The sequence below is a fragment of the Hoplias malabaricus genome, chromosome 2 (assembly GCF_029633855.1).
Source record: "Hoplias malabaricus isolate fHopMal1 chromosome 2, fHopMal1.hap1, whole genome shotgun sequence".
Taxonomy (NCBI): domain Eukaryota; kingdom Metazoa; phylum Chordata; class Actinopteri; order Characiformes; family Erythrinidae; genus Hoplias; species Hoplias malabaricus.
The window spans coordinates 26192146-26204747 of NC_089801.1; the positions used below are offsets into that span (position 1 = coordinate 26192146).

Sequence of the window (12602 nt, forward strand, 5' to 3'; positions counted from 1 at the left end):
AAATATAAGAAACTGTATGCTGTTTTTGTTTCAAGGGAAAAAGACAGTATTCAGAATAAAGTTACATTGGTGAAATTAATGAAATATATTAACTATTTATCTGTTTAAAACAAGGGTCAAGTTTCTCTGTTGCTGCAGCAGATTTCCTTCTCAGCTGTGACCTGCCCAGCTGTGCAGAGACAATACTGTTTTCTTGTGGTGTTTAAACCTTGTTTATTCACTTTCAAATTAAATTACAGCAATCATGTATTGCCTTAAAGCCCTTGAAATAAAAAATGTAATGTTTGCAGTTCCATTAGTTGCCTGCTCACTCAAGGTCACAGAGCTGGTATGACATGCCCAGTAGAGAATTTACTGTCTTGGAAAGTTTAATCAAGAAAATGATGATTTAGTAATAATTTATAATGACAAACAAGACATCTCGCACAGAAAAGAATCTGTTCTAGCCAGAGCTAAAAACTCCATGTTCTGTTCCACCCTAAATGGTGCTGTAAATGTGTAGTAACAGTAATTTCGATACATAAAACAATATTTTATGTTTGTCTAAAATGTTTCACTCCTAACATTATGGAGCCTGTTCTTTCTCTGTGTTCTTTCTTTCATTTTTTTTTTTTTTTTTTACACGAGGAAAGTCGTTGGAGATGTGGAGAAGTGGAGGTGGCTGTTACTTATAAATACCTGGGTGTGCACTTTGACTACAAACTAGACTGGAGCAGGCTATAACTGGGAATTATGGACAAGTGTATATGGTTAAGTTTATTACCGAAATCAGATGTCTGGCAGGCTTAACAATGACCAAACATTATGCAACATGAACAATCTGCCCATGGACACACATTCTAAGTTCCAATTTTTTTTTTAACGATAACCCAAGGTGAGGGCGGCACAGTGGCACAGCAGGTAGTGTCAGTCACACAGCTCCAGTTGTGGGTTCAAATCCCGCTCCGGGTGACTGACTGTAAGGAGTTTGGTGTGTTCTCCCTGTGTCCGAGTGGGTTCCTTCCCAGGGCTCCGGTTTCCTCCCACGGTCCAAAAACACACGTTGGTAGGTGGATTGGTGACTCAAAAGTGTTAGTAGGTGTGAGTATGTGTCACCCTGTGAAGGACTGGCAAGCCTCCTCCAGGGTGTGTCCCTGCCTTGTGCCCAGTGATTCCGGGTAGGCTCAGAAACAATGAATAAATGAATGAATAAAACACAAGGGGATAAAATTCATGCTTTCAACATTATATGCTCTGTTAACTATCTCAACTTTGCAATTGCAGCTATTGTCATTATATGCATATTTCTTCACTGGGCAGGCATGTGACAATGGATCATTTCTAACTTTGTTTTCTGCATCTTGTAAACAAACAACTGGTCTTTTGGCAATGTTTATTGCCTGTACACCCTTAAAAATAAAATTGCTCCAAAGTGTTTTTTGAACGATGCCATTGAACCACTAATTTTGGTTCCATTAAAAATAAATGTGTGTTTAAGAGACGTGTGAGAGAGAAAAACCTTTTAAAAGATTAAATATCCATTACTCATTCTTTACCCATTCCAATTTATTAGCATAAATCGTTATTTACGGAACCAAAAGAGGTTCTTTTATGGCATCATTTGAATAATCTTTTGTAGAACCTTTATTAGTAGTAGTTTAGGTAATTAATAATCAAAAATGTATGATTTTGGGACATGCTGTTGATTCAAAATGTCAACCAGTGTAATTGGCAGGACCTCTATGCATTCTCTGAACTGTAACACAAACAAATAAGGCCCAAAGAAAACCGATCTTGGTAGATATATGTAAATCATCACTTTGAAGCAGTATGCTAAATACGATCAAAATTGACCTACATGGGGTGCTACAGTTGGAAAGTCTTTTATTCTGTTATTGTTGTTTAGATTATAGCGCCACCTAGGGATGTATTTACATAGGGAAGAAGCTTGTGCAGTTTCATAAATTTGGTGAAACTTTGTATAACTTTCAGAAGGCAAACTGCACACTTGTTTTTAAGTGGAGCCTTGAATCCACATATTGATTAAAGTCTAAGATTGTATTAGATTTCAGGTTCTTAGGATTCTTAGAAACGTCTGGCTCTCAGCACTTCTAAGAATAAACAGGCCATAGAGGGATGGCATTTCTAGTGTTAACAGCATAATATATATATACTCCCACTTAAACCAGATTTTATGGACTTTTACACTTTAAAAGCTGTTGCCCACAACATCTGCCAGCCTTCTGATTAAATGGCTTATATTACCTAAAATATCTGTTAAACATGAGTCCTTACTCAATATCATTTGCCTTTCAGTTTCTTAACATTAAATGAAAAAAAGAGTGCCAAATTAAGAACAGAAAGTTTAAGCACAATATATATATATATATATATATATATATATATATATATATATATATATATATATGCTGTGCTTCTTTTCCCCACCTGCGTATAGATTCCATGATGTAGGAAATCCAACCCTGGGAGGTGTAAGTGTCACTGCAGACGCCCACCTTGGCTGGAGCACTTTGATGGATGGATGAGTGAAGTTTAGCCAGGTCTTCCTTACCGGGGATGGGCAATGACAAGTCCTGAAATGTCTCAACAGTTGTAGATACCTAGAGGAACAAAATAAAAAATCTTAAGAACACAAAAGCTAGAAAGGTATTACCTATGAAATGGACAAATGTACAATAAACATTTTGGATGTAACAAGCCACAAAATAAACTGAGTGATTAAATAAAAAACTAAATTAGTCTGTGGACCTGGCCAAACTATAGCTTTAATATTACTGTGGTTTTCCTTTAAACTTTGCAGTGTGCATGGTGTTTATATGTGATGGATCTCTGTCATGTATACTACCACATTTTCTCATACATAGTACAGATGTTGCCCTTTCAGTGACCTCTCACCCGATCACAAGTCAAACACTGGACCAGACTCAAAATGGAACCATCAAAGATGTCTGAAATAACACTGCGAAAACGAGACTGCTTCTTTTTCTTGGCACCTAGGAGCATCTGAGCTGCAGGGCAAAACAATTAAAAAATTAAAACTGCTGCAGTGTTGTTTAAGAATAAAACAATGCTTTCAGCAAGTGTTTGTAAAGGGCCAGACCTTTCTTAAAGGTGTACACTGGACTGGCTCTTTTTGGGCTGGACCTGGGTAGATTGCTGGACAGTTTTGTGTAACGTTCCTGGGTAGGGCTACAGGGACGAGAGTATGGACGATGCATGGATGCCTCATTATTGGGTTCTGAGAGACAAAAAAAACCATGAAAAAAATGAGATTCTATATGATAGGACAATCTAGGCTACTCTTTCCTTGTGATGTTTGTATCTACAATGGCAGCCAAAAAGAATTACTTGGGTATAATATAAGATGCACTAATGTTTTAGTAACTGCTGTTTATGCATTTATCCTTATACATGAACTTTATACTCAAAAGATAAACACAAATTATACATTTACTAATTATTCTGCGATTACTTTTACTAAAATTATGGCATGATTTAAAGACCATTGTTTGTTTATAAATTGTTGTATTTGTATATAGGAGCAGGAATAGTTTTTTTTCTAAAGAGTTTAGTTTTTGACTATCTAATTAAGCAATCAGATACAACACTTAAAAAAATATATATAAAAAGTTTATATCTATATTATATATCAGTCATTTACAAATTGTAGCAGTCAAAACCTTCTGCGATAAAATAGGAGACAGTACTTCAAGACAACACCTATCCATTATTAGAACACAAAAATAGCAGCTCTCCAGTGAAGGTCTCTGCTGCTGGTCTGAAGTTATATCAGAAAAGTGCTACTAGACATTAACATAATTACCTTTAGCACATCATGTGCCTTCAAAAGTGTTTAACAATCCCATATTATAATGCACTTTTAACTCTCTGTGATATGAAGCTGAATTCAGCTCTTTAAACAGCAGCTTTCTGTTTGAAACTTCCAGTTCCACCTTAAATGTTGCAGCAGCTACATGCACTAGACTGTTATTGCTTACCATTTAATGTGGAACTTGAAATTCAGAGACTTAAGCATACTTCTGTCAATGTGTTATGCTTGTTACAATGTATAGGGACATAATACATTGACACTACATTAAACTACGATAATACACGTTTATCATTATTTTGAAAAGGCAAAATAGGGACATTTCTGGCTTTCTTTGGTTTCTTTCTTCAAGGGGTATATAGTCCTACCCCTTGGCCCTACTCCTCTTTCCCAACAGGAATTGAGATGCCCCTACTTCTAGGCAAAATAGAGTGGTAGGGCTAAATGGTAGGGATAAGGGGTGAAATTGAATTTTCCCTAAATATTGCCAATGGCCATTGTAACTCCCATATCAGACAAACACTATAGTGTACCTGTGTTCCCTAGAGACTGGATGTTCCTTATTAACCCTGCCTGCTCCCCTGCTGTCTCAGTAAGATCCTCCTGCACTGCTGTGTCCACATCCGCATCCTCATCCACCTCCTGTGTCCTCTCCTCCCCCTTGTCCTCCTTCCGCTTCTCCTTCAGCTTCTCCTTCTCAGAGATCCCTTCCATCCCTCTGGCTCCCACACACTCGTCCTGAATCTGAAGCGCTGCCTCCCCTCCTCCAGCCCCATTCCCTCTCTCCCCATCACACCTCTCACTTCCTGAGCTGGAGTCGCATGACAAAAAGTCATCCTCAGAAGGGCTGCGGTCACCATCGCCATTGTTACAGTTGTCAAGGTTGTGGTCTGTTTCGGGGTCAGCATCACTGCTGCTGTCATTACCGTCGGCTAAAGGCTCTTTCAACTCTTCATGGAGCTGGTCCATCAGACATCGCAGGAACTCCTGAGTGTCCTGAATACAAAAAAATATGGAAAAAGTAAGAATCTCATAAGCAGTGATATCTTCTAGCTAGAAGGTTATTTACTCATTCATTTATTTATTGTCTATAACCGATTATCCATTCCAGGGCCTACCTGGAAACACTGAGCAGAAAGCTAGAAGATTAATACTACTGAAATGGAAATCTTCTGTATCTATGGCTTTAATATTGGTATACTGTTTTTTATTTCAGGATTAATATTTATTATTTATTATTTAACATTTTTGTTTTTATCATTTGTATTTTACTGCAATATGTAATGTTATCTTTATTCTCTATGTATTACTTGACAAAAAAAATCCAATAAATAGATTGTTAAAAAAAAAATTAAAAAATAACACATTTTTCAGAAGTATCAGCAGTTTCCTGATATTTATAACCCAATTTCCACAAAAGTTGAGACAATTAGCAAAAAAATAACAACAAAAATGCAATGATGTGCAAATCAATTCTATTTATTTAAAATAAAACAAAAACAATATTTTAAATTGGAACTGAAACTGGAATTTTTGAAAAATATCTGCCCATTTTAAATTTGATGCCAACAACACATCATAAAAAGTGTCTGAACAGGGAACAAAAAACTGGTAAAGTTGTGTAATGTTACAAAAAGAAAGCTAATTGGCAATAGAACTTGGCAAGATAACTTGTGGGTCTCATGATGTATACGATACATAATATCATTTAAAGATTCAGAGAATCCAGAGAAATCTCTATATGCAAGGGACAAGAATTATATTAGCAGGATCCAACAACGCTTCCTCATTCTCTGGGCCCAAGCTCATTTAAGATGGAGAGAGGCAAATTGGAAATGTGCCCCATGGTTTGACAAATCAAAATGTAATATTTATTTTGGAAATTATAGAAAAATAGGAATTGCAAAAATTTGGAATTTTGGAACGGTTCAAAAGCCAGGATCCACGATGTTATGAGTGGGAAATAGTACACATTGCTTTTGTGACATGCACATCTGTGAAGGCACTAAGAGTGTTGTTAAAAGCTTTTTTTTTTTTTTTGGAACATTTTCCTGGCATCAAATTCATAATTGAAAAAGATTTCAACATTATACAATATTGTATTAGTACTATTTTAATTTTTAAAGATTTGCACATCATTGCATTTTGTTTTTATTTTGCACCATGTCCTAATTTTCTGAAAATGGGAGTTGGAATTCTAAGGAGTTTAAAATGATTAATTACATAAAATAGGCTTTTCGTTGGTATTTTAAATTGTATTTAATACAACAAATGCATACAGTGAATTAAAGTGTCACTGAAAAGTAGCTTGTAATATGAGAGTGGTCTGGAGCTATGATGTTGAAGGCTGGTTGTTAAACAAGCTTAACAGCTAACGTTGAAATATTACTCCACATACTAATGTATGATGCTTGTCCAAAGTTTAATATACATTGAGACAAAATACACTAACTGTTCAACAAAGTCTTTCATACCTCATTCAAATTCACATTCCAGTGCTTAATCACCTGCCATTTTCTAGCTGTGCTGGGACACTATTACTAGTTTCATGGCAGGTGCATAAGCCACTGGACCAAGGCCTACTCAGTCAGCCACAGCCAATTCCCTGCATGAGTTCACACATGTGGAGATACACTCCTTCTTTGCTGTTCAAATTTGAGTTTAAATTCAAGTTTAAATAATTAAATATCATAAAATCAATACGAAAAAATTTTGTATTAAAAAAAGTATGCACATCTGGTTTTCATAAACCTTTTCTTTGCTTAAGTCATCTTAAAATGAAAATATTGGATTTACTATTAAATATAGGTAAGAGTGTATTTTACAGGATTTTTCTAATGGCAATCGCAGGCTTTGAAAACAACAACAGTGACGGTAACGTTAAGTGCTGTTTACTCATCATGTATTTGTGTGGTTTTTTTTTTGGTTTTTTTTTATTTAACATGGCTCCGCACCACTGTTCTCACAGATCAGCAGAGTTTCACTTGTTACATGTCAGCCACAAATCAAAGGAGCGTTTGAACCTCTTAATAAAACAACGGCGTGATTGCACAAGTTGCCATTGTGAGTTGGATATAAACAAATGTGCTCACTACTGTAATTTGGAGATTTTACAAGCGGCAAGGGAAGTACCCAGTTTCAGACTGATGATAAAAATAATAGTTATTTTAAAAGAAAGGCTGTTTTGGAGATAGAAATCTGTGTGTAAACAATATTGTGACATTATTAGTTTTAATATGTTGTACAAACCTGCTGGGCATAGCCTCGAAACATGGGATTCACCATTTTAATGCCATGAAACAAATTAGTTGGGACCACATAACTGGGCCTATGCAGAGAGAGGAGGAGAATGGTGTAAAAGAAAAAAAAGTGACAAAAATAACATTATACCCTAAAGGTGGAAACACAGTAAACACCCATTAATAATAAACAGCTGACTCACATTACACAAGAGTTTGTGTGTGTGTGTGTGTGTGTGTGTGTGTGTGCGTGCGTGCGTGGGGGGGGGGGGTTTCATTATACCGTTTCTTATGCCAGAGCTCTGAGATGAGTTTCTGATAGCTTTTGCAGAGTGCAGGTTTCTTATCTGTACGCACCAGCCCACTGCACTCCAAGAAAAACTGAGTCAATGGAGGACTAGAGGATAGAAAGAATCAGATTACACAGTGTGTTATAGGTTTATGTGAAAACTCAACATACTTGAAAATCAAGTCTTAAAATTAATAAATCACACTAGTTTTAATAAGGATAATAAGGGTGTGTTTAGAGCATTATGTATTCTGTTATATTGGCACATATAGTGACAAAATACATTTGTGACCAAAGATCAAGGTCAAAAGACCCATAGCATACATTAATAAATGTGATATAAATGATTGGTTAAAGGCCAATTTGCATATTTCTGTTGATATCATGACAATGATTAAGGAATATGCAACTTAATCTTTCACTACAAAGAGTCAAGTGAACTTAACTCTTTAATAACAGCATTTAATTGATATTTAGTCATTTAGTTAGTCACAAACTATATTTCTGAACAAGAAAACATGCAAACAGAAACATAGGTTACACACCATCCATTGTCATTAATATGACAGTGAGAAATTTTCCGCACTCTGGCTATAGAATCTATTTTAATCAACTTTCAGAAAAGACAAATGTATAATTTTTCTTTCGAGCAAACCACAAGTGGGGCAGCCATTGCTTCTACCACTGCAGTCACAAATAAACTGAAGTAACATTCAAACCTGCACAGCTTTAAGCAGGGAGACAGCAACCTTGTACAGAAACACTTATAAGACAGTGGAGCCAAGAGAAGATTTAATATAACCAGAATGCCTATAAATTTTGACTCACTGGAAGATGTCCAGTTTAACAGGGTTAGACTCACCAGTTGGAGAGGGCCTGCAATGCTGCATTCATGTAGCATGTATTCCCAATATTCTTCATCCCTGTGAGACCTGTGGAAAAAATAATATAGTGAGAGAAATAGAAGGATGGTAAATAGTTCACTGTGTGAAATGTGAAATGTTCACACAGTGTGAAGGACAGCTGCTGTGTTCAAATGATGTAGTAAACCAAAAACTGACAAAAAAGAACATATATGTGTTTCATTGGACAGGGATGTTTTGGTAGAAAATATATTAACCATAGAAAATATAAATAACTGGACAATAGTGACTTTTAAAGTATTTTTTCTTTAATATTAAAATGAGAGAGAGAAAATAGGTTACACTCACATTGTATTGGCAGAAATACGGCAATATAATGACACTGATGTGGTGGTGGGCATGAAAGTGTTATCAGACACAGCAGGAATGCTTGAAAATTTAAACAGTGTAACTGCTAGACTGAGGATAGACCACCAACCAAAAATATCCCTTTGGTGTATACTCTGACCACTGGTGAAGAACTATAAAATAACCAACCTGAAGTGTGCAGCAACAGAAGACTTACTCAGAAATCAAATTTCTCTGTGGACTAACAAGGTTGGCATGTGTAATAGTAAAAGTGAGTGAGCTTAAAAATATCAGATGACACTACCATAGCTTGTAAGTGTAAATATACATAGATATAAATATATATAGTTGAGTTGATATAATGGACAAGGAAGTTGTTTTAACATTATGTAACATTATGGTGGATTGTATACACATACTATAAAATATACTTGCTTATTTACCTCTTGGTTTGAGCTCATCATCTTCAGAATCAGAGCCCTGCTCATCTGCAACAGCAATTGGCACTGCCTTTAAGGGGAGACAAGCACTTTGTGGATGAGGATCCTTGGGAGGGGAAAAAATTGAAATGCGTATTTGTATTGTCATTTGTGCTTGTGCATCTCTGCTAGAATTACACTATTACAACTTATTAAAATCAGGATGAAATCCCTGAGTAAATGTGATCAATGTTTGCATTATTCAAATTCAAACTTGTTTTAATTTAACCTGTTTTGATTTGATACATCCTGCTGGTTTAAGGCTGTTTAAATTGCATAACACCACATTCTGCCAGTCGATGTCACACTACAGCATCAGAATCTCAGACAAGGAAAAATGCTGTATATTCAGCCACACCTCACCATCCCATCAAGCAAATGGTGTCATCTTATCTTACAGAAAGTTGAGGGAGTATAAAAGACAGATGGACGTGACCAGGTAATTAACTCAATGCCTCCACTCCAAACAGTGTAGAAGACATGTAAAAACCTTTATTTGAGTTGTTTCCTGCCCTAAGGACTGAATGGCAAAACTATTGGTTGCATTTAATATATTTCATAATAGCAGAACCCTTTTTTTTACACAAAGGCTTTACAATAAATTATCCATCAATCCAAAGAACTCCTTCATAATGCAAAATATACTGTAAACATGTCACTGGTTCTTTGATTGCTCATAGTTCTATATAGGACCACTGTCATTAATACACATGAAATGGTATGAAAATTTAATATCACAATTTTAGTGGCCAAAATGATCACATTTATAAGTATGATCACAGAATTTTTCAAATGTGCTGAAATAATTTCAGTAAGTTGTGAACAACACAAATTAAGCAGCACTATGTACTCATTTAAATAACATAAGCGGTTACAGATAATGGATGGATGGATGGATGGATAAACCAAAAACAGCCCAAAATGAACAATAACTCTGCAGCTGTATTTTTCTGTGTGCCTTATGTAAAGCTGTAAATATAACGTGAGACCAAGATAGTAGTCATCTATATTAGGCTTTGTGTAAAAGGTAATTAGCAATAATAAATTTATAACCCTAAATGTACTTGTTTCGATTAAAGGCAGTTAGACTTGACAAAGATCCAGCACATCACCACTCAATTAGGAGAGAGAACTGTACATGTGAAAAACATACATGTAGATAGCTGAAGAAAAGACAGGGAGTCTGAGTGTTCGCAGGCAGCCATGTTAAATATCTGCAGTTGTGTCTGGAGTGAGGAGAGACATTGTATACTTAATTTCTAAGTCATTTGCTTGTCTTTTTTTGTCAGGTTTAGGTCTTTAAAAAGACAGATCTGAATTCTTGTGAAATCAGTTTGTAAACACAGTCACAAAGAGCTCTCCTCCATTTTAGATGTTTGGCTGATTTTACTCCATTCCATTGAAAGCTGATACTGCCATTCAGTGGGCATAACTGGAGTGACTCCACCCAGCTTTTGATATCCCATGCATACCCTCTATTGTCTTGGTTTTTATGTCAAGTTACTTTAGTAAACATAAATAAAAGCTACAAATGTAATCAAATGCAATTCCCACTGTGTTACTTCTGCTTTAGAACATAATAGCACAGTACAACAGTACAGTAGATAGCTAGATGAGATTTAAAATTCGATGTATTTCCCCATTTCACAGCAACCTTCATTCTCTGCTCACGGCATACAACTAAATTCAATGTCCTGAGCAAAGAACGCCTATAGTGTGTCATTCTGGGGTACAACATATTGTATATAAAGGCCTGTTGTGATCCTTTAGAGCAGTACTTCCTAACTGTAGTAGGATTGGTTCTGAAGATGTACCTGATCAAGAGGTTTGTAGCGATGAGTTCCATACATTGGAACTAAAGGCCTCTGCTCTAGAAAAACCTCTCTCTCACACACGTAACACCACAACCTCAATGTTGTCAGATTGACTGTCAGATTGTGTTTCTTTGCCTGAAGAGGGAAGAAATACAATTAAATTTATGCATTATTATGGCACAGAAAAGGAATGCTCTGAATATCACAGTACCATAGCACACAATTAATAAATTCTTTAATAAATAAATGTAAAATATTTGTTTGGATCATGGTGATTTAATTTAGAGTTTAATTGTAGCTTGAATTAGTTGTAACTGATTATGCCATTCAGAAACTTCTAAGGGCTTCATGTAATGCATCAAGTACCTTAAATTATGGCTTTATAAATAATTCAAAAAGTCTTTGTCTGTGTCTGAAACCTCCTAAATTCTGTATTTGAATTAAATAAATGCATACATTGCTCCAATATATGTTCCATTACGTCCAAGTTGTAATTATACTGGCTAGTAAACATGAAGGCATGGGTTTCCTGGGAAAGCATGTAATTCTTCTGCCTTTTAAGTTCGACTCGAGCAATATTTGGTTACAGAACCATGTCAATACACTACCTTCTGAGGCACTGACTCATGAGACAGCACAGGTAGCAAGACATCAAGTTTGCTGAATTTGTTTCAGACACAGCCAATGTACAATTGGAATGTTTTTGATATTATAATCACTGTGAAGATTTTTAATTCAGTTAATGCTTAAACTTTGTCCAACGTTGCCTTCGCCGTTGCTATGTAATTGCGTGGCATCACAATGCATTGGATTCCCCAAGGGGATGTGGCGAAGCAAAGTCGGCAAAGACAAGTTAAAGCCAGAACTGAAACTCAGGGCTTGCCTCCATATACTTGGTTTTCATGAACCTGTGTTGGGATGACATTCACAGCACATATGCACACTTTTAATTGGAAAACAAGTCCACATACTCCATACTTCTGTCATGTAAGTGAAGTACCTTTGCGTGTGTGGTGCTGTGGTCAGAGTAGGATTCTCCACAGCCCACATAGGAACAGTCACACTAAAGAAAACAGAGAAAATGTTCAAAAAACTCTAAATAAAATACACCACTACTACTAATTATCATCATCATTATTATTGTTATTATTATTATTGGGTGAGAGAACATTGAGTTTGAGGGGAGGAAACACACATTTGAACAAGCACATATATACCACATGCAAACAATAAACCTCTGTGGGTGCTCCATTAATAATGAAGTTCAATGTTTATGTTGTGAATGTGAAGTTCAATGGATATGTTGTCAATTCCTCAAGATGATGTTGTGTGGTTATTTGAAGCAGCAGCACAAAATCCATAGTCCACTACTAATTTGTGGACCTGTGGTTGGGAACCAAAGTTACATTCCATGTTGAAATTAACCTTACATCTACAAATGCACTATAAAAACAAAAATCATTATCATCACAGTAAACCCCCTAAGTGTAGCGTCACTGTGCATTATGGGTTATATAAACTATACATGGAATATAAAGCATTGCGTATGAGGTATATGGCATACACAGTAAAAACTATAAATCCAAATGCATTTATCTAGTAAAAAAAAAAACATTGTCAAACATGGCTAAGTTTACTCTGTAAACAGCACCATTCAAGGTAGAGGAGCATGTGCCAAAAACCAAATATTTTCATCAATTCGTCTGGGGCCCACCTGGCATCACTGAGTGTGTATGGTGGA

General features: G+C 35.9%; 1 protein-coding gene across 14 annotated transcripts in view; it reads right to left on the reverse strand.

The window, feature by feature from the left end:
* Positions 1 to 12602, reverse strand: part of usp20 (ubiquitin specific peptidase 20) — a 33807-nt gene that overhangs the window by 18074 nt on the left and 3131 nt on the right. For all 14 annotated transcript variants that reach the window (XM_066657472.1, XM_066657567.1, XM_066657535.1 and 11 more), the window contains 10 exons: positions 11862 to 11924; positions 10862 to 10996; positions 9012 to 9114; positions 8220 to 8289; positions 7352 to 7465; positions 7079 to 7157; positions 4363 to 4825; positions 3101 to 3238; positions 2896 to 3008; positions 2428 to 2600 (listed from right to left, as the gene is read on the reverse strand). In XM_066657472.1, the coding sequence (XP_066513569.1) occupies positions 2428 to 2600; positions 2896 to 3008; positions 3101 to 3238; positions 4363 to 4825; positions 7079 to 7157; positions 7352 to 7465; positions 8220 to 8289; positions 9012 to 9114; positions 10862 to 10996; positions 11862 to 11924 (1451 nt within the window). The remainder of the gene's footprint in view (positions 1 to 2427; positions 2601 to 2895; positions 3009 to 3100; positions 3239 to 4362; positions 4826 to 7078; positions 7158 to 7351; positions 7466 to 8219; positions 8290 to 9011; positions 9115 to 10861; positions 10997 to 11861; positions 11925 to 12602) is intronic.